The sequence below is a fragment of the Tamandua tetradactyla genome, chromosome 22 (assembly GCF_023851605.1).
Source record: "Tamandua tetradactyla isolate mTamTet1 chromosome 22, mTamTet1.pri, whole genome shotgun sequence".
In the NCBI taxonomy this organism is placed as follows: Eukaryota; Metazoa; Chordata; class Mammalia; order Pilosa; family Myrmecophagidae; genus Tamandua; species Tamandua tetradactyla.
Window position 1 is genome coordinate 12,097,831 of NC_135348.1, and position 23,826 is coordinate 12,121,656.

Sequence of the window (23,826 nt, forward strand, 5' to 3'; positions counted from 1 at the left end):
AAGGACTTCTGAGGACATCTCAATGCACAATTCGAGGAAACAAGATCCTTCAGTGGATGACAATTTGGTTTGCATTCCTCTCTCCAAAGTTCTCTGAATGTTGCCTTTTAGGCATATGTATTGTTAAAGAACATTCAAAGAGCCCTTTTGTAACATTATTACAAAAGAAGTTGAGACTCTTTACCTTAGCACTTGTGTTATATAAGTTTTCACTTTATTTATTGAAGACTAGATACTGGGGAGGACACTTACAGTTCTTTATGTCTCTGTATCAAGAAATCTCTCAGCTTTGACCTAGATAGAACAAAGTTTTATGTATCGATTGGTCAGTACTACATAGTCATATAAGCTGCAAGAGAAAAGGGACAATGTATAGTCATTGTATATTCATGTATAATTACAATGCCAGATGGATAAATGAGTAAGTGAATAAATATGATGGGTCTACATACTGAATACATGAAGATTCTCCAAGAGTGAAACCTTTCACATTGAGGCAAAAGACAACTTGTAGCCTTTTACTCTTTTCTTTCTTAAGAATGGCTCCTATTGCTTATTCTGAAATATCAATATCATGATATGAAAGGGGAGTGTGAAGAATATTTAAATGTGGAAAGAGACAGCTTATATAAACATTTTGGAAAACTTTATGTTAGTCTGAAACACCCGCACCTACAACACACTGGGCAACAGAATAACCATAAAATTTCCTAAGATCTGGGCACAGACTAAACTCTGTGTTTAACACAAACATGCTGGAATTCCAATCCCAGTAACTTCTATCCAGATACTTTTAACAATTTTCTGGCCACACCATGTTGATTTTATTTGTTCATGTTTATCTTTTCTACTGTGTTGTGATTTCCTTGAGATCAGTCACCAAATTCATGTGAACATAGTCCATACGATGTGTTTAATAAATGCCTGTTGAATTGAATATAAATAATTATCTCCTTGGTTCATTAGCCCCAGTGATCTTCTTTTCTAGCTAGTTATAAGCTATCTAGATCACTGAAATAATGAAGAACTGACACTTTCGTTTGTGTTTTATCTATTAGAAACTTTTTTGGCCTAAGAACTTGGCATAAATAGGAGATTACTTAGTAAGCTTGACTCTTGGTATAATTCTCTTCGGCCTTATGTAATGTCATGTCTTGGCTAAGCAGAAACTGGTGTTGAGATGCTCACAGAAAGGGAATTTTGTAGTAGATGTATTTATCATAGCAGGTTGAGGAATGCCCTAGAGAAAAAAAAAAAGATGAACTCGCTATCACATGGGTTCAGCCATATATAAAAAGTAAGATCAACTGAGATTGTCCCAACAGAGGCTAGATTTCAAGAAAGGATTGGATCAAACCAGATAGATACTTCAACAGTAGAGAAAAGAGACTGGCAATAAAATTTTCTCTTCATAATTAATAATTTGTGCAGAGATATTTTGAGACCATGAAAATATCCAATTACTCATCAAACTTCCACCTCCTAGTTTCAGCATCCACTGATAATTCTTATCTGGAGCAATTTTTGTTTTCCCACCTGCAAAATGGTGATTTTTTCAACTCTACCATTTCTAATACATTAATCGGCATTTTACTGTAAGGAATAGTTATTTCTTCTCCCATATTTATGATTTATGGCAGTATGGATGCACAAATTCCTATTTTATTCAATTAATTAATCCATTATTCATATACACTCTATTATTATTTGATGGCCATACTGTTTGGCCAGAGGGAGCCTTTTAAATAGCTCTTCAGTCCTTCTGACATATATTATTATATTTGAGCACTTCCACATATTTAGCACGAAAAGATGTTCTAGGCTCATCTTGTATTTTCCCTGCCCCAGGCCCGAAATCATGTCTTCAATAAGCCCTGGTTCATTTTACCGAGAAATGGTGTTTACAAACCAGTATTTGGGTATTAAGTACATCATAAGGTATCATACAGGGACAGCTGGGAATTCTCACGGTTTTTAAATAAACATATTTATATATCTGCATCTAAATCTCTATTATTTAAAACATAAATTTATAATGATACTTCTAAGGAAAATCAAACACCAAAAGTTTTTTGTGCCCATTTCCTATCAGTGACTCCCTTCTTAGACAATGAGAAGTCTAGCTGTATTTACTCATGTCCTCATTCCTATAAAACACAGAAAAGTAGGCTCAGAATCAGAAACCCATACCACTGTGTAAAACAAATGTTCTGAATTTCATTTATTTTTATAGGAGTTTTGTAAAGAGGACTGCTTTGTCTGTTCATTTCAGGAATCAGGTTGGCAGTTTAGTGTGGTTTTTAAGATTCTGAGTTCAAGAACGCCTGTTTGTTCTGAATAAAATACAGTTCCTTTAATGGATTAGTGTGGAAAGAGGCTCTATGTCCCTCATTTTTTGGTGTGGATCTCATTATCTTGCAGTATCCTAAATTTCTCCCTTTGCTTTTTACCCCTTCACCATCCAGAATCCAAAGGGTACCTCCATCTTCCTTCCGATCCTCTTCCTTACCTTTCAAAGAGTCCCTTCAACGTTAATTTCTTTTCCTTTAGTCTATCTATAAGGATTTCTCAGCATTTTTATAGTTAGGATAGACTTTGTTAGCTCACCCTTAGGACCTCTATTCCTGCTTCCTTTTCTATAAGCTTTTTTCATAAAGCTTCTCCAGACCCCTAAGATACCCCTTGTTCTCCACAAAGGTTAGCAGCAAGACCTCAAGAAGTAACTGCTGGAATTTGAATTTTTTTAACTTACAGGTAATGTGAGAATTAGTGTCTCCCATCGTCTGGTTATGTGCAGATCATGTGTGGTTTTATTTGCTTTTGACATTCTATATAGTTTTCGTAGATGTTTAAGGACACTTGCTTTGGGGTAACTTCTATTATCCTTAGGATACTGGGTTCCAATTTTTTTCTTCTATAACTATCTGAATTTAGGATCTCCATGATACAATCGATTAACGGACTGGCAGATGTCAAGGAATATATTGTCACTGTACATCATTTCCACTTTGATGCTGCTGGTCTTGCTCAACTATATGAATTTGGTCAATTAAGTAATAACCAATTCATTTTGAGCAGCTCAAGTCACTTAGTATCCCAAGGTGAGTCCCTGTTAAGACCTAATCTCTAGCCAAGAGCTATTTCTCAAAAGGCACAGTAATACTTGCCTATGAGAACATGGCTTTGTTCTAAATACTTAGGACCTTCTCACCAGAGACTAAACTTGCTTCACACACATATTATAGTGACAGACATTTCAAGTAAACTGTAGCCATTGTAAAATATTGTGGCGAAGTGTATAGCTGTTTGCATTTACCACCTGGAGAGCTTTTATTTTGCCCTGGGTCCCTACTCAAAACCCATTAAGTTCTCATCACTCACTGTGCTGGTCTGAATTTATATACCCTAGAAGTACCAGTCTTTTAATCCACCCCCATAGGTGCAAACCTATTGCGGATGAGACTTTTGCTTAGGTTGTTTCTATGAACATGTGACCCAGCCCATTCAAGGTGGTCATAATGCCCTTGCTGGAGTCCTTTGTGAGAGGATAAAAGGAAGAGACATTTTGGAGATTTTGGAGAGAGGTAAGAGAAGTTAAAAGAAAAAGAAAATGCCCACAGAGACATTTTAGAGACAAAGAAGAGCTGCCTTCTCATGCGACAGAGGAACCCGGGACACCAGCAGTCTTTCCTTAGAAAAGGTATCTTCCTCTTGATGCCTTAATTTGGACATTTCAAGGCCTTAGGACTGTAAAATTATAACCTAATAAATGCCCATTGAAAAAGACAATCCATTTCTGGTATACTGCATTCCAGCAGGCTTAGAAAACTGAAATACTCAGTAAATAGATCACAGCAGCTGTCAGATCATAGTTTACTAGAGAGTTTCCTTTTGTTTCTGAGAACAATTACATGCATTTCATTTAACATATATATATGTATATATGTGCATATATATAAACATTATTCCCCCATGGGTAGGCACCTGCATGGCAGGCGAGAACTCTGCCTGCTAAGCCACATGGCCCGCCCTTAACATATATATATTGATATTCATATTTATCATCGTAATGTGTCTGCAGTAAAGGGGAATTTTAACATAGGATCTCATAACCACTTAGTTTTCTGTGTATCCTTCCAAAGTTTTGCATGCAATTAGGAACACATACAAATGTCTATTCTTTTCCCCCTCATTATACAAAATATATCACACATATTTTTCTGAACTTCGACCTTTCTAACATAACATTTTTTGTACCAAGACAGAGAGAGCATACTCATTCTCTTTTTACAGCTTCCTAGTATGCACTGATACTCATATTATTTTATTTAACCAGCCAAATATCCTAAATGACAGATATTTGTGATACAAACAATGCTGCAAAGACTACCTTTCATAAATGTCATTACACACACACACACACACACACAAGTGTATCCCAGAGGCAGGATTTTTGGTTCAAAAGACTTGAGCATCTGTAATTCTGGACATTAGCTGCCAAACGTCTCTATCTGAATGACATCAGTTTAGCTCACCAGCAATATGTAAGAATATTCATTTCCTTAAAGGCTTACTAATAGTTTGTTACCAAATTTTGATTTCTGCCAACCTGAACTGTTAATTTGCATTTCTCTTGTGAGTTAGAGCATCAATTATATATTTAAGGGCAATCTGTATATCCTTTTCTGTGATAATGCCTATTCATATGTTTTATCTGTTTTTCTCTCGGGTTGTTGGTCTTTTTAAGAATGATATCTAGAAATGTTCAGAAGCGTAACATTTTGTAAAATTATTTGCAAATACTTTTTTCAGTTTATCATTTGTCTTTTCACATTACTTAGGCAGTTCCTTTGCATGCACCATTGTTTTTAATTGGACTTATCAACCTTTTATAGTATGGCTTCTAGATTATGAGTCATTTGAAGAGATCTTTCCCACTCTAGCATAGTAAAAGAAATGCTTTCTTCTAGTACTTCAATGGTTTATTTATAAACCTTTACATTTTTGCACAGAGTTCATATCATTGCACTATAATTAAAGGATGCAATTTTATCTTTTCACAAATGGCAACACAGATATCCCAACACATTTATTGAGCAGTTCTTTTTCCCAAAAATGACAAGACACCTGTCAGTTATCATAAACCATATTTTTGCTTTATTTCTATACTTTCTCTTCGACACTGTTTTTCTTTCCTCCATCTGACAAGGGCACTCTGCAAATGCCTTTACAACAGCATTTAACACACTGTTCTATAACCATTTAATTTGTACCCTTCTTTCAAGTCCATAAGTTCCTTGTGGCAGGAAATATAACTTTTCCAATTTTCTATGCCCAGAACAAAGCATAAACCTGATATTCATTAGTGAATAAGTAGATGCAGTCTCTACCCTCATGAAAGAAGGAAAAGTCAAAAATAGAAATGCAAATATCATTAGACTTCTTACTCACCTAGGTAGGATGAAATCTCTTGAACTTCTCTCCCAATATTTGGACAGTTTTCTCATTAAAAAAAAATCAAACTAAAGGGCAAGACTAATAATAATTAACCTTTCTGATCTTTTACCTTACATGGGATTTTAAGCAAGAAAGAAAATGTAATCCATCCTAGTCATGCTCTCTTGTGCACAGTGTACACAGAATTTGAAAAAGGACCATCTTTAGATTTGTTTCCCTGCCCGATATGGCTAAGACATCATTTTATCAACAATAGCGTATGATCAGCACACTAGGGAAGTCCTCACTTGGGGCAAAGATCTTTGCCATAAAAATTAAAGCTTCCCAGTGCCTGCCCATGCAAATAAATAAATAAATAAAAAGTAAAGCAGTAACAAATTCGGAGCTATGTTTACAACTCAAATGAAATTTCTTATCCAGTATGAACAAGATTAACTTCTCACCTATATTTCATGAATCAATGTAATACTTACAGAAAGGGACAGTATTTGAGATAAATGTACTGATTCTATATGTTTAGCTGAAGGGAGGAGGAGACAAAAAAACTGACAAGGGAATGAGTACTACACTCTTCCTATAATTATACCAAAATAGTATCAGCAACAATTTGCATTATGTTCTCCTTGCCAGATTATTTTACCTTCAACACTAAGGTTCGCACCATTTTACAGATATGAAAAGTATGGCACAGAGAGATTAAAAATTCTGTCCAAGTTTAAAGAACTATTACTTAACAAATATACCAAAGCTTTTATGTTTCCCGTGGTTGACAGGCTCTCTCAATTGTTTGAGATGCCTTTGTCAAAGTGAAAAGCCATTTGGGAACTTGTAATTATGATGTGGACCATTATGAACATTTTTATAAAAGCAAAACCAGTGTGTGTTTTTTTTCTCCTGACATGGAGTCTCAGTCACCTCTGTAACCTAAGGTTATTACCACAGTAGGTGACAAAATAAACTCATTGTATGTTTGCTAAATAACTGATGTACACTTGTGAGTCATACACATAGCAATTAAACTGAAAATTCTATGCAACTGATACACAGTCAAATTAGGGGAAAAAATAATGTTGGTGAAGGATATGACCTAGCTAATTTGTTAGAAAATCTAAAGCTGTAATGTGCAAAGTATCCTGAATGATTATATAGAGTCAACCTTTTTTAAGAGGATGAAAAAAAACTGGGACTAATTTACTCTTCATATCACTTCTAGAAACTGAATTCAATGTAATAGGAGAAATAGCTGAAACCATTTCAAATTCTATGCATGCAGACTTTATGTCCCATACAGCTGCACACTGAGTTGATCATCTTTCAAACCCAATGTCTGGTAATTGAGTAGAAGGATTTTTGTTCTCTGATACCAACTATGTAAACCATGAATAGAAATTCATTATAAATTCACACTATTAGTCAAAATGACCTGGATTCATTTAGAAGGGAGTGACTTCATTGTGCCCAACAAAGCATTTTATTGACCCTTAAAGAGGATTTCTGATACTATGTTTTACAAAACCAATAATTTTGTCAACATTATCCTTCACTTTAGTTCCACAGATCAAAGTAATTAAGTGTGAGAGCTAAATTTTTTGGTGTGTATTCTAATAAAAATAAAACAAGTGCATATTAGAAGCATAGCAAATTTAATGTTAAAGAATTTGAATTTAAGTACAAAAATTAAACAACACATGATTTCAACATTAAAAAACCATAACACTTCTTATTCAAACAACTATACAATGACCATCAAAAACCTATATGAAGCATAACTATAAAAACCTCAAATAAATTAACAGCAAAATTACAATTTATTTTTAAAACTAATAATTAACTAAAATATTTATAATTTTTTTAAGGACCACAATGGTAGACTGACTTCTCTTTAGTACTGTATAAAATTTGCATCTTAATCTTTGGGAGTCATCATTTCTTTCTACATAATAGTTAGATGCTTATGAATAAATAATTGCTCTAATCTCCAATACAGATAGTGATCCTTGACAATCAAATTTAATGCAACCGTTGTCTGCAGGTGTTTTCATATTCATGAAATGCTTTTAGCAAAGTTATTATGCAAAAAGTTAACAAACTGTTGGGTTCTATGGTCCCCTCAAGAATTAGAATTATTTAAAATCCTAAAAGTTTAAAAAGAACAGTAGTTTGCTATACCTTTATCAAGAGAAACCACTGAATTAACTTTTTAAACTTTGCATTTTCACAAATTCTACAACTGTATTTTATTCTGAATTATGGCTGTTTTACTACATTAAAATAAATACATATTGATCTTTTAAAACCGCATGTGCAAACCCGATTCTGAAATGAAACAATGTTTTAATTTGCATGCTTTACACATTTTCATACTAGTGTTTACAGTATTTTCTTCAGAAGAATGAGGCCTGATTGGAGATATACAGTCGCTGTCCAACATGGCTGCCATTAGCAAGTGATATTGTTGGCGATAAGGGAAAGCTTGGATAAGAATATGGCCTTGAAGTATAAGAAAGCACGCTGGGAGTCCCAGAAGACAGGGTAGCACTAACAGGGGAAAGACTATTTATTGAGCTGCGACGAAAATTGTAGTCTGTAAATAAATACATGAACAATTATGCTGCACATCTTTACGGATACAAATTTAATTCAGAGAGACAAAGCATTAAAACTATAATCACATTTTAACATAATGTTCTAACAGTCAAATCCTGATGATACTATACTGCTGGTAAAGATTGCTTCACCTTTCACTACACTGCAAAGCCTGATAATTTTATAAGTCAGCATTATGTATCCTTCATTGACACAATGCTTCAGAGATTTTACTGGAATGCATTCTTGCCTATCATTTCATGTCTCTCTTTTTTCTTTTGACCACAGAAATAGAGAACCTCTGATTATTCTGCTCCTCAAAGGAGCTTCTTTTAAATTTGGTTCTGAAGATAAGGGGTAGACCATGAAAAAAAGATTAAAAAATAGCCAATTCATATTTGTTTCTTTTAATGAAACTGTATTAGGCATCAAACCAGCAGAAACACTCACCCTTGGACTTCAGAAACATTTGGTGTAAAATAACTGAACAATATTTCATTATTTAAATACTGCTATAAACATGTATGCAACTCAACATACTAATTTAACATTAGAGTACTAATGGTACCATGAAACAGTAAAATGAATCATCTTCATAAAATAAACTTTGAGAAACCATTATCACCTTATGGTGTAGAAAAATTCAAAAATTAAACCAAAACATTAAAAATACAATTATATTTGAAATATTACAACTCCACAATAAACATTAATCTTATGTACCAATAATTTCCTGCTTCATTAATTGTAGTATCTATATACTTATATGTATATATCTAAGACCAAATTTGTAAATCCTGTATTTTCCAAAAACTCAACTATGTTCTTTAGTGTAGAATAAGCCAATGGTGTGACAATGGCTACAAAAATGATTAATCATAAAAGTTATGGTTATCTAAGAAATGGAAGAAAAGGAATTAGGTCATCTAATGCACAGGTTTTTTTTCTGTAGTATTTTTTGGTACTATAAATGAGGCCTGAAATACATGAGTATTAACTTAATGTTGTCATGGGACTTAATGTTTTAGCCAACAGGAATGAAATCAACTGCAGGAGAATAAGCTCAACCAACATCAGAAAGGACCTAGTCAAGAAAAAAATGAAAAAAATAAAAATCAGTTAAATATAGGTTTAATTTCTAGCATTGTAAAACTATATTTGAATAATTTCATAACCTTCTGATTTTTATGAAGAGTATTATAAGATCAATAAAAGCAGTATGTACCAGGAAGTCATAAATACATGTAAAGCATCCCATTCAAAGTATTTTCAGTATTTTGAAGTAGGATGATAATTCCATTGCTTTTCCAAAAGCCAAAGTAGGATGGCTCCAGGTATTATCACAGTAGAATTTTATTCCCATCTCTTAGGAAGGAAGAGAAAGGTTACAGTATTGAATACAAACAGAAATACTACTGGTCCTATGATATTCCCAAATAACTGCTTAAAAAAAAAAGTTCTGATTCTCTCTCCCTGAAGATTATTAGGCATACACAGTCAACTCCTTATTAGTCACATATCTAACATAAACCAAGCTTTCTCAAATTTTGACAAAGTGGTCATGAACATGATTTAGAATAGCAGATCTTTAAATAATTACACTTTGCAGCTAGGGAAATGTGAACTAGTTTTCAAAAAAAAAATCAGTTTTGCTTTGGGTTTATACACCTATTCAAGAACTAATGCAGACAATTCATGAAATGTGAATAAAGGAATTATCTTCAGAGAAAGATTTCACAAAGAAGATAGCCAGACAATTAGTGTTTTACATTAGTGCTTAGTCTGAAAATCTGCATTTCTGATAGTTCCCTACTTGTAAGCATTCAATTTAAAATTACATTAAGCAATGGTTGCATTCCATTTTGAAGGAGGCTAAATTTTGACTCTTGATAACTTTACCATTAGGATAAATCTAGAGGAAAAAAAATTCCCCCCAAATACTAGAAAGATTAGGAAACAAAAAGCTTCAGATGTTTATAAGGTTTTATAAGCATTTCAAAAATAAATTTTATTAAAAAGAGAATCTAAATACTGTCAGAAAAACATCTTGGAGATTAGAAAATACAACACACATCAAACTTAAGTCAATGAATGAAATATAAACCAAGATTCTTAACTAGTAGAATAAATCTAAAATTAGAATTATGTTTTTCTTAAATTCAAAATATAATTTACATATTGTAGAAAATAAAAAAGGAGAAAGCCTCACTGCTTCTAGGAAATAGTAAGTAAATGAGTAATTCCTAGCACATACTTACTTGCCCTCCCCTGGTTTTTCTTCCCAGTGAACTCTTAGCTCTTCATTCTGCTCAGACTGGGGTAAGCATTTCCCTTACCCCTTCTTTAAATGATACAGAGCCAATTTCGGAATTTAAATTTTCCACTAAGTTATTCAAGTGCTTAACTAACACTTTCAAAATTGAGGTATAATTTACATGCAGTAAAATGCACAGATTCTTTGTGTTTATTTCAGTGAGTTTTAATAACTGTATGCATCCATGTAGTCAAAACTTAGAATAAGATATAAAACAAGTACATCAATCCAAGAAGTTCCCTTGTTTCTCTTTCTAGGCAATAAACCCTTTCATTAGAGGCAACAACTTTCTGATTTCTGTTACCATTAGTAAGTTTTGCCTGTTCTTGTATTTCTAAGTTTTGCCTGTTTTTGGATTTCTTATACTATCTCTTATTGTCTAGCTTCTTTTGCTAAATATAATTTCTATGATTCATTCATATTATGCACATCAGTTTGTTCTTTTCTAGTGCTAACATTATTCTATTGTATGAATAAAACACAATTTATTTATCCATTCATCTTGTTCATGGATATCTGCATGAATCCTAAGTTTCAATTATAATGAATAAAGCTGCTATGAACGTTCTTGAATAAGTCCTTATGGATATATATTTTTATTTCTTTTGCATAAGTATCTAGGAGTGGAGCTGTTCGGTTACAGAGTAGGAATATATGGTACAACATTTCTCTAGAGTAACCATTTTACACTCAGTGAAACATAAGAGCCCTAGTTGGTCCACATCTTCACCAATATTTGGTATTACTAGCCTTTCTATTCTGTATTAGTCATTTCAGTAAGTGTGAAATGTAAACTGTTATTTTAATCTGAATTTTCCTGATAACTAATGATGTGTCTGTCTATTACCCATTTATTTATATCCATTTGTAAAGTACTTATCCAAGCCTCTTGCTCATTTTTATTGATTTGTGTTTTTATTGCTCATAGTAATATTTTTTGCTAATCCAATCTTCTAATTCAAAATCATTAACCAGGAACAGGTTGAGACCTTAGAAGTTTCTAATTCAAACTACCTGTTTCATTGATGAATGACAGAAACAAAGGATGGCTGATCAAGTGATTAATCCGTATTCCCACAGCTTATTGGAGTAAGAACAAGTTAAAAGTTAGGCCTCCTGATTCTAGGAGAATATTATTTCCACCTCTCCAAGCTTTTTCTCCCTGGCAATCTTCTTATCAAACTGACCTGATAAAGCATTTTGAGAATATTCCATTGTATGCATATAGCATATTTCATTTATGCATTCAACAGGTGATAGACATTTGGGTTATTTCCACTTTGGGCCATTACAAATAATGCTCAAAACAACATTTGTTTATAAGTTTTTGCATGGAAAGATGTTTTCATTTCTCTTGAGTAAATAAGAGTTGAATTCCTTGGTCATATGGCAATTCTATGCTTAACTTTTTGAAGAACAAACTGTTTTTTCAAAGTAGCTGTACCACTTTACCTTCCCAGTAGCAATGTGTAAGGGTGAAATACCATGTCTTTTAATCTATGAAACATATTTCTCCATCCTTTAATACATACTTCAAGCATTTCTTTACATTTCTTGGGATTTTTGCTGAAATTCTTCATTTCACCATTTTATTATAATTCCTAAACAGTCAATAATCAATTTGGAAAAGGTTAACTTTTAGTGAAACACTGAATTTAATATGAAAATAATTTCATACTGTACTGTTCATTTGCAGTTTAAACAGAGATAAAACACCCTCTAAATATGAACATAAATGATATTTATCATGTATTCTATACACTAATCCTAGCACAGAAAATCAAGAACACTCTAAAGCAGAAGAAAGTATTTTCAAAATTGCTAGTTACAAAAATTATAAAGCAACTTATAAACTATGAAATATTTTTTTTAATGTTAACTAGAAAATTTTAAGGGATACTTTTGGCTAAAACATATTAAATTTACTGGCAATTTTACTTCCCTATTACTACCCAATTAAAAGAATAAAGTGGTTTTTTTTGCCTTTACTTAATTTTCCATGGCACGTTACTGAGATCCCGTAACGAACGTAGACTTGAAATAACTAAGTTTTATTTAACTTAAAATAATTTCATAGGAGGTGCTGAGTATGTTAATCTCAGTAATGGATGACTAGATAAGAAGGAAAGACATCACCTGTAGTTGCTTCCTTATAAAGTTCTCACTGGTTAGTTCTGTATTAATTTATTTTTATTAGAGTAAAATAAAAACTCTTTAGATTCAGTTTTTGGGGAAAAAATCATCTGCTTTTAGGTTTAATATTTTTTCAATTTATAATATTTCCCCAAATAATTTTGAAAGAATGATTTGGGTTTTAAATTCTTACTGTGAAACTTCAATTCAATAACAATTCAATTCAATAACAATTTAATTCAATAACAATTATCATAAACTCACAAACGTTCCAAACTTCTATTTTTTAGAAAGTAAAACTTCTTCATTCTAAATTATCTAAGTATTATAATTTAAACCTTCAAAATGAAGGTTTTCAAATTCTAGAAAATGCAAACTAGTTTACAGTGACAGAAAGCAGACTAGTGGTTGCCTAGGAAAGAGGGTGGAAGGAGGAATGGATTCCAAAGCAGCATGAAACAACTTTTGGGGCTGATGGAAATATTTGTTTGCTATTTTTTTTACTGTGGTGTTATTTCATATATGTACATACATATATCAAAACTGACCAAATTGTACACTTTAAATGTGCATTTTACTGTGCTTCAATTATACCTCAATGAAACTGTAAGACATACAATCCAACAAAACCTGAGTATTTCTTTGGATTAACTTCAGTGTTTCTCATACTATATCCTATATAATTCACTTGGGTAAAAACAGAAATTCCTCAGACAAGTAATCTTGGGAAAAGTTTAGAAAAGAAGGATTTAAAAAGTTAAAAGGTCACTACTATTATATGCGAATATGCATTATGATTTTCCAGGGGAATATACAATTTTTCCCAAGTGTTTTGATCTTAGGAACCACTACTTAACTGAACATCTCTGAAAATAAGTTTGGGAAAAATTCTTTATGGAATAATAGCAGTGGGGACGCATTAAAAATTCTTCAGATATGTTATGCACAGCAATTACAAACTCAAATGCCTTCAGAGACAAAAAAGAACAAAGAGAGGATCAAATGTGAAACAATAGGCGTCTAGCTATTTTGTACTGAAATCAAGCCTAGCTGCTTTCCTTTCAAAAAAGTGAGGCCCAACAAATGCATTTAGAACTTCCAATCTACAACCTTTATATTAGGAGCTTCTAAGTGATTCTGAAAGACAGTAATAGAGCAGCAACCTGTGAAAAGGGAAATTGTGGTCTGAGCTCCGATAATCCAGGTTTCAGAATATCTAGAAAATTGTAGTTCACTAGACTAATAACTATCTGGCAGAAGTGAAGAGAAGATCCAAGCCTGCGAAAAGATAGCCATTCTTTTGCAAGTTTCATTTCTATCAGTAAAATGAGTTCTGGTAATTCAAAATGTGAATGATAAAAAGTTGTAGGAAAGGCAGTTCTGAGATTTGGGTCACATATTTGAATTTTATGCTAAGATTAAGATTTATTTAATTCAAGCTGTAATTTTCAATAATAAAAGTTAATTTTCTCTTATATCCAAAATATGGGTTATAGTAATACTAACCGTTAATATTTATTGATATTTAATAAACGCTACTCTAAGTGCCAAAAAATTATATAAGGTCAGTATCATTTAATCCATTCACTAGTTTTAAAGTACTATTATTACTCTTTTTGACACAAAATGAAATTGAGGCAAGAAAGGTAAAGTAAAGGACAAGGAAGTTCTAAGCGTATTACTACTCAATGAACCACTACCTTCACTACGCCTTCACATGTGAGGTGTTCAGGACAGCAATTATCTTTACCTGAACTATAAACTACTTTTGGTGCCCTCCTAAAGTTTATGCTACTCCGTAACATGGTGAGAAAATTAAATAGTTTAGGCCTAGTAAATAAAACTTTCATTCCAAATCACCAGTAATAATTTCAACTTAGTAAGGTTTAAAAAATTAGAGTACCATTTTTCAGGTAAATTTGACATATGCTGGATAATCTATATAAATATACTCCAATTATATCTACCTTACAATAATATCTGCTTACCATCTTAGTAGTTCGCTATGTACATTAATGTGCTCAAAGTTCTGAGAAGCCCTAAAATTTATGAACCAGTTTAAATTTTTTAAAACTCTGCTTAAGGAGTCTATTTTTAACAGTTACTATAAATCAAAATCCTTCCAAGTCTCACTGGACAGTTTTCAGCATACAACCAAGAGAAGAGCAAAATATGTTGGCTTTCTGAAAACTAAATATATCACTTAATATTCTACAAGACTTTTTCTTACCTGTTTATTTTCTCCAAATTCTTCTACACAGGTCCAGGCTGAAGAGATTGTGTTCCCTGTCTGAAAGCAGTGAAGACAGAAAAGAATTGAGTCTTCAGAATGATGTTATCCCTATCTTGGAAGTGCATGGAATCCTTGATAACTTTAGTTAAAAATACTTTTGACCAGTAAACAGGGAAACAAATTTAAAGAAAAAGAAAAAAGTGAACAAAAGTTATCATTTCTGAAGTTCTGAAAAGATGAATAAAGAACAGTATTTTCATTTTGAATGAAAATTATGAGTACATTATCAGGAAAAAAACATTTATCTTTCCATAAAAATTAAGTCCTTGTTAGTTGGTCTTTCCAAGATGTACTACCCTATTAATAATAAAAAGAATTGTTTTTAAAAAATAATGTGGGTCCCAAATTTCTGATATGCAGAAAAAGTATAAATTCTGTATGATATAGCTGCTTTACATATGAAATATTTCCTTATGCCTTAAGAAGAATTAGATGGCAACATAATACTATGAAAACAAAAACAAACAAAAAAATAAAAACGTGTTGCTTATTAACAGCTAAACTTTATCCCTATTTAAAGCCCAATTTAACCACAGTATAAAATAACATTGGCCATTATCCATTCTACTGGCTCTTCCTTTATATGACTTAAAGCTTTCTGCTAGGGTTTTATACCCAACTGTCTAGGTTTAAAAACTGTACATTAAAGTATGAATAAATAAAATATGTCTGGTGATCCACATAAAACTAGATTTTTAAATAAGCAATTTAAAGATAACTCAGTAGAAAAACATATTCACAGTACCTTCTAATTTTTACATAGTGAGCCAGATAATTTGAATCAACCTTTCCAGTGAGAACTAGAAAAGGTACACAACTATTTTAAAAAAGAAAACAAAGAAAAACATTTGCTTGAGAACACTGAGAACTACCAAGAGGGTGGTTCAAGATACTAGACAAGAAGGAAACCAAAAGTGGTGTATTTCCCCTAGAAGGGTTGGCCAATTCCCAGGGACAAGTGAAGATGACAAGAGACAAATTTCTGGAGCTTAGAGGGACAAAAACCTAAAGCTGAGGAACTACTGATGAGACACGCCTGGAGCCCAAAAGAGCAACTCTTACTTTACTAAGAGCATAACTGGACCAGAAGTAGACCAACTTCAAAAGAAACTAATTCAACTTGAATCTTCTCAATCTACCTGGAATAAGTCCATCTGGGATTACCAGTACCCTTCGCTACCTTTCTGAAGCAAACATAAATCTTCTCTGTGTGAAGATCACATCATGTTAGTTCTCAAGTAATTTCCACAATTCTTCATATACAGTTATTTGGCACTCAATCAAAGCAACCAAGGATATAATAATAAGATAAGGCAGATTGTTAAACTTTTTCAGAACTGGATATTAAAATATGCCTAATACATTCAAGAAAAAGACTGATATTTGTGGAAAAATGTAAACCATGAATAAGAGGTAAATGAAATTTTTAAACTGAGAAATACATTCTAATGAAGAATGTTATTAAGACTCTTCATATATGATTCTTCATGAAGAATTCATGAACCAAAAGGTAGATCAATCAAAAATAATCACACAGACTGTACACAAGAAGTTGGGAAATATAGAAAGAATATAACAGATATATGGCATATGTTTTGGTTTGCCAGAGCTGCTGAAATTTAAAATACCAGAAATAGAATGGCTTTTAAAAAGGGAATTTATTAAGTTGCAAATTTATAGTTCCAAGGTCACAGAAATGTCCAAAATGAAGCATCTAGAAAAAGATACCTCAACTCCAAAGAAAGGCCGATGTCTATCACATGGGAAGGCACATGGTTGACGTGTCTGCTGGTCTTGTTTCTAGTTCCATTGCTTCCAGTTTCTGATACCAGTAGTTTCCTTTCTAAGTGTCTATGAGTCTTCACTTAGCTCCTCCAGAACACAACTCTGAGTTCTGGGTTCTGGCTTGCTTAGCATCTCATGAGAAGGCACATAGTGATGTCTGCTGGGCTCTGCCCATGTCTAGGAACCGGATCTCTGTTTGGCACTTCAACCATCTCCAAACATCCATGTCTCTGTCAACTCTGAAGCAACCTTTCTCCAAGCATCTGCATCTGAGGTTCCTCCAAAATGTTTCCACTTTTAAAGGACTCTAATAAACTAATCAAGACCCACTTTGAATGGGTGGGGTCACATCTCCATCTAATCAAAAGGCCACACCCACAACTGGGCATGTCATATCTCCATGACAGTAATCTAACCAAAGGTCACATCCACAACTGGGCATGTCACATCTCCATGTAAACAATCCAAAGAAAGTTTCCCACCCTAAACAATAGTTCTGGCCTACAAGACTGGATCAGGATAAAACATGGCTTTTTCGGGGTACATAATAGTTTCATACCAGTACAGCATACAATAAATAGGTTTCAAAAGGAAAGAGAAAATGGGACAAAAAGAGTATCTGAAAACAGAATGACTCAGAACTTTCTAAAATGAATGAAAGGCATGGATCCACAGATTTTAGAAGGGGAAAAAGTACAAGCAAGATAAAAACTAAGAAGACCATATGTAAGTACACCAGAGTAAAACTTCTGAAAATTACAGATAAAGAGAAAATATTAAAAGAAGCTGGGAGGTAAGTAGGTAGGAAAACACACACAGTTTACTTTCAAAAAAGTAACAAGTACACTGACAGGAGACTTCTCAACAGAAACAACAGAAGCCAGAAGATAGTGGAGATATAACTTCAAAGGGCCGAAAGAAAGTAACTGATGATCTAGCAAAAATACCCTTTCAAAAGGCAGATCATTTAAAAACATATTCAGACAATGAAAGAAAGATCATTTGTTACAAGTATATACACACCAAAGGAAATACTGATAAGTGTTCTTCAGGCAGATAAAAGGAACAATCCTAGTGGAACCTTGGCGATGGAGGAGGAAATGAAGAGTAAAGGAAATGATAAATATACAAATATCAAATGATAAATATAATTGATATTAATTAGAAAAACCATCATAATTAAATATTGTGGGGTTTAAAATATATAGATTTAAAATACAGAGACACCAGTAATATAAAAATCAAGAGAAAAAATAAAGGAATTAAAGTGTATTGAGGTCCTTTATTGCCTAGGAAGTAATGAAAGCAGTAATCAAAATTAGAATTTAATAAGTTAAGAAAGCATGTTGAAGTGTGTAGGGCAATCAATTAAAAAACAGTAAAGACAATAATACAGCTAACAGAAGAAGGGAAATATAATTATGAAAAGAAGATTAGAAATGAGAAAATGGAAATAGAAAGCAGGGAACAAGTAGAAAGCAAATGGTGAAATGAGAGCTTTAATCTCAGGTGTATCAGTAAGTACTTTCAATGAAAGCTGACTGAACATTCCAAAGATAGTCATATTTAGGATGTAAACAAAAAATAAACAAAAAGTACATATTTCATAAAGGGGCAAATCTTAAGTCTAACACAAAGGAAAGCCTAAAGTAAAAAGATGGAAAAATACATAAAATGTAAACTCTAACAAACAAAAAGCTTACACTTTTATGTTAATATCAGAAAAAGTAGCCTTTAGATCAGAAATAAAATAAAAAACTATAGAAATAAAAAACTAACATACTATACTGATAAAAGGTTCACTTCACAAGAAAGAAATAAAAATTCTAAATGTTTCTGCACCTAACACAAACTCAATATATATAAAACAACCCTGTCAATACAATCCCCTTCTATCAGATAGAATAAACTGACCAAAACCCATGAAAGATTTAGAAATTTTAAAAATATAATTACAAACTTCACCTAATTAACATGTAAATAGTAGACTGTAATTAACAACTGCAAACATTATTTTCAAGCACACAAGAATAATTTACGTTTTAATTGGACAATTTAAAGAGCCCAAAGAATTGAAATAATACAGAGCATACTTTCTGATTACAGCAAAATCTAATGCAAAAATTTAAGAGCAAAAATGTAATACAAAAATTTTCATACGTTTAAAAATGAAGTAATACCCTTGGGTTAAAAAGAAATCACAAGAGAATACTTAAAAGAGCTTGAAATAAATGATGATAAAAATAAAACACAACAGGGAGGCAGGTCAAGGGTGGCATAGTGAGGTGTACAATCTAGTTTGTGCTCCAGAATAGCTAGCAAATAGCCAAGAACAGAACAAAACAACTGCTGAAAGAACATCAGTGACCAGGCACACAGCAACACCAGTCTGGACAAGCTGGACCAGCTGAGATTCTATACAGAACTGTAAGTCCCCCAAGGTGCAGAGACCAACACTCCTCCACACAAGGTTCAGGAGGTTGATTCCCCAAGATGAAAGGAAACAGACTTTACTAGCAGCAAGAGCTTAGCTCAACTAAGCTCCAATTGCACTCAGCTAAGTTCCAATTGCTGAATTAATTAACAAATCCTGACCACTGGAAACAGGTCCACAAATGTGTCAGTATGAATCTGTGGTGGACCCCAAAAAAGCCATGCCCTTTGTTCCTTATTCAATACTGCTAGGTGGGAGCATTTTGATTGTTTCCATGAAGATGTGACCCACCCAACTGTGGGTGATAACTTTTGATTAGATATTTCCATGGAGGTGTGTCTCTACCCACTGAAGATGGAGTTGCTTGCTGGAATCCTTTAAAAGAGGAAACATTTTGGAGAGAGCCCCTTTTTTTGGTAGAGCCACATGAAAGCCAGCAGATGTCATGATGTTCACCATGTGCCCTTCCAGCTGAGAGAGAAACGTTGAATGTTGTTAGCCTTCTTGAATCAAGGTTATCTTTCCCAGGATGCCTTAAATTGGACATTTCTATAGACTTGTTTTAATTGGGACATTTTCTTGGTCTTAGAACTGTAAACTAGCAACTTATCAAATTCTCTTTTTAAAAGCCATTCCGTTTCTGGTATATTGCATTCTGGCAGCTAGCAAACTAGAACAACAAATAAATCTGGGATAAGCATTAACGGAAACAGGAGTTTCTGCCCTGGTAGAGAGAAGCAAGGTTGAAGGGAAAAAAAGGGGGGGGGGGGTGTTTGAGTTGGATGGCACAAAATGCTGGAAAAGGGCTGGACCTGAACATAGACCCTGGAGATACACAGAGCCAGGTACAACTCCAGCTCTTGATCAACAAGCCAAGGAGCATGGTCTGGTCTGAAAAGGCTTTTTATTTTCCTTCTTAAACAGCTGATTATCTAGAACTAGAAACACTCTCAGGCTCAAGCAGTGTCCCAGGCAAGGGGACAATTTACCTTGTCCGAGAGACAAAGTACTAGACAGATGAAAGGGGTTAGTTAACTCTCTAAAGGGTGTATCTATCACAAGAAAGATAGGATGCACCCAGCTCAAGTGAAATCCCTTCTTCAAGGAATTTTCAGATCCTATGCACTGGGAAACAGAAGTCATCAAAGCCATCCTATTACTTCAGCACTTTCGCAATCATTCTCCTGGCAAGGAGACTCTGCTGAAATTAAAGGCACCACATCTCCTTAAGCTGGTGGTAAGCTACAGGCAGACAAGTGCCACACACAGGGCAGGACAGGGAAAGCACAGAGTTTAGAAGCTTCATGGGAAAGTTTGCCAACCCACTGGGAATCATCCTCAGGGAAAACTGATGCTGGTTACTCTTACATCCTGAGATGTGGGCCTGTCTGGTCTGGAAAAATCTGACTGGGGTCTATTATACCTGAGGAGACCCTCCTAAAAAAAAAAAAAAGACTCCATATAGGCAAGGCAAGAAACAGAAGAACAAAAAAAATGAAACATTCTTATCACTTAAACAGAACCTATGCCATATAGCAAGAATGTCCTAGGTAAAAGAATGAAAACAACCTTCAGAATAAGGTAATTAAGGAAATCAAATGCCTAGAAAGCAAGCAAAAAAAAAAATAGTCATACTAGGAAAATCGAAATATGGCTCAAAGGAACAAACCAACATGTCAAATAAAATACAGGAATTGAAACAACTAATTCAAGATGTTCGAGGACATATGCAAGATATCAAAAACCAAATCCTCAACTAGTTGAGAGAGGATATAAAGAAGACATTGGGCTACAAAAAAGAACTCTAACATTTGTAAAAACAAATCACAGAACTTACAGGAAATGAAAGACACAACAGAAGAGATGAAAAAAAAAAACAATTGACACCTACAACAATAGATTTGTAGAGGAGAAAGGATTAGTGAACTAGAGGACTGGACATCAAAAATCCAACAAACATAAGAAAATATAGAGAAAACAATGGAAAAATATGAGCAGGATCTCAGGGAACTGAAAGAAAACATGAACCACATGCTCATGTTTTGGGTGTCCCAGAAGGAGAAAAGAAGGGAAAAGGAAGAGAAAGACTAACGGAGGAAATAATCACTGAAAATTTCCCATCTCTTAGGAAAGACTAAAATACAGATCCAAGAAGTGCAGCATACTTCAAACAGAAAAGATCCAAATACACATACACTAGGACGCTTGATAATCAAATTGCCAAATGTCAAAGACAAAGAGAAGTTCGAAAGCAGCAAGACAAAAGCAAACCATCACAAACAAGAGAAACTAAATAAGAGTACATGTGGATTTCTCAGCAGAAACTATGCAGGTGAGAAGGCAGTAGTATGAGGGTGATATATTTAAGATTCTAAAAGAGGAAAACTGACAACCAAAAGTTCTATACCCGGCAAAAAAGAGACCAGCTATGAAAGAATTACTAATGGGAGCACTACAGGAAGACAGGAAAAGGCAGGAGAAAGAAGTCTGGAGAACAGAATAGAAATGAAGACTCAGTAAAGTTAAAAAGAGAAAAAAAATGATAAATTATGTATAAAATATGAAAGACAAAATGGTAAAACAAAGTACTGCCTTTACATTAATAATATTAAATGCTACTAGATTAAACTCCCCAATCAAAAGACATAACTGGCAGAACAGATTTAAAAAACAGGATTCATCTTTATGTGGTCTATGGGGGACGTAATTTTAGACCCAAGGAGAAAAACAGGTTGAAAGTGAAAGGTTGGAAAAAGATATTTCATGCAAACAACAATCAGAAAATGCAGGAGTAGCTATACTAATATCAGACAAATTAGACTTCAAATGTAAAACTATTAAAAGAGACAAAGAAGAACACTACATATTAATAAAAGGAACTATTCAACAAAAGACAAAACAATTGTAAATATGTACCAAGCCAGGGTGCTCCAAAATATATGAGGCAAATACTATTAACAACACAGAAGGGAGAAGAGACAAATCTATAGTAACAGTTGGAGACTTTATTCCCCACTTTCATCAATGGAAAGAACATCTACAGAGGATCAAAAAGTAAATGGAGAATTTGAATAATACAATAAATGAACAAGACTTAACACACTTTTACAGATCATTATACCCACAACAGCAGGATACACATTTTTCTCAAGTGCTCATGGGTCATTCTCCAGGATAGACTATATCTTGGGATACAAAGCATGTCTTAATAAATTGAAAAAGACTGAAATCATACAAAACACTTTCTCGGACCATAATGGAACGAAGCTGGAAATGAATAACAGGCAGAGGGTCAGAAAATTCACAAACATATGAAGGTTAAACAGCACAATTGTAAACAGTCAGCAGATCAAGGAAGAAATTACAAGAAAAATCCGTAAATATCTCAAGGTAAATGAAAACAAAAACACAACATATCAAAATTTATGAGATGCAGCAAAGGCAGTGTTGAGAGGAAAATTTATTGCCTTATATGCCTACATTTAAAAAGAAAGAACAAAAATTGAGGGATTGACAGTTTCCTTGGAAGAACTAGAGAAAGAACAGCAAACTAACCCCCAAAGCAAACAAAAAGAAAGAAATAATGAAGACTGGAGTCAAAAATAAATGAAATTGAGAACCTGAAAACAATCAAGAGAATCAACAAAACCAGGAGTTACTTCTTTGGGAAAATCAATAAAATTGATGGACCCTGAAGTAGGTTGACAAAAAGAGAGAGAGGATGCAAATAAAATCAGAAATGGAGGAGGAAACATAATCACTGACCCCACAGAAATAAAGGAGTTATTGAGAGATTATTATAAGCAACATATGCTAATAAAGTAGATAATAAGGATGAAATGGACAATTTCTTAGAAAGGCATGAACCACCAACAATGACTTGAGAACAAATGGACCTCAACAAACCAATCACAAGTAAAGAGACTGAATCAGTCATCAAGAAGCTCCCAAAAAGAAAAGTCCAGGACCAGATGGCTTCACATGTGAATTCTACCCAGTATTCAAGAATGAATTAGTACCAATCTTGCTCAAATTCTTCAAAAAATTATATGACGCCAACAGCAACCTAATAGTAAAGCCAGAAACAGATACTACAAGAAAAGATTACAGACCAATCTCTTTAATGAATACAGATGCAAAAATCCTCAACAAAATACTTGTAAATGGAATCCAGCAGACATTAAAACAATTATACACGATGACCAAGTGGGATTTGCTCCAAGTAGGCCAGGCTGGTTCAACATAAGAAAATCAATTAATGTAACACACCATATCAACAAATAAAGCGGAAAACCACATGATCATCATGATTGATGCACAAAGGACATTTGAAAAAATTCAAAATCCTTTCTTGATGAAAACACTGCAAAGGATAGGAATAGAAAGAAACTTCCTGAACATGATAAAGTGAATATATGAAAAACCCACGGCTGACATCATCTTCAAAGGGGAAATATGGAAAGCTTTCCCTCTACGATCAGGAACAAGACAAGGATACCCACTGTGACCACTGCTATTCAACACTGTCCTGGAAGTTCTATCTCTCATTACCTCCTTTATTTCTGTGGGGTCAGTGATTATGTCTCCTCTTCTGCAAAAGGCATCCAAATTGGAATGGAAGAAATAAAACTCTGTTTGTAGATGACATGAAATATATGTTGAAAAATCCAAAAAAATATCTACAACAAAGCTACTAGAGCTAATGAATGAATACAGCAAAGTGACAGGGTACAAGATCAATGCCCCAAAATCAATAGTGTTTCTATACACTAGTGATGAGCAATCTGAGAAAATCAAGAAAAACTATCCAACTACAACAGCAAC

General features: G+C 33.6%; 1 protein-coding gene across 10 annotated transcripts in view; it reads right to left on the minus strand.

Annotated features, from left to right (window-relative positions):
• Positions 1 to 1,040: 1,040 nt before the first annotated feature.
• Positions 1,041 to 23,826, minus strand: part of RBM46 (RNA binding motif protein 46) — a 60,980-nt gene continuing 38,194 nt past the window's right edge. For 6 of the 10 annotated variants that reach the window (XM_077139730.1, XM_077139726.1, XM_077139727.1 and 3 more), the window contains exon 5: positions 7,149 to 8,041. In XM_077139730.1, the coding sequence (XP_076995845.1) occupies positions 7,842 to 8,041 (200 nt within the window). In that variant the 3' untranslated portion in view covers positions 7,149 to 7,841. The other 4 variants (XM_077139733.1, XM_077139732.1, XM_077139731.1 and 1 more) reach the window with 4 other exon arrangements.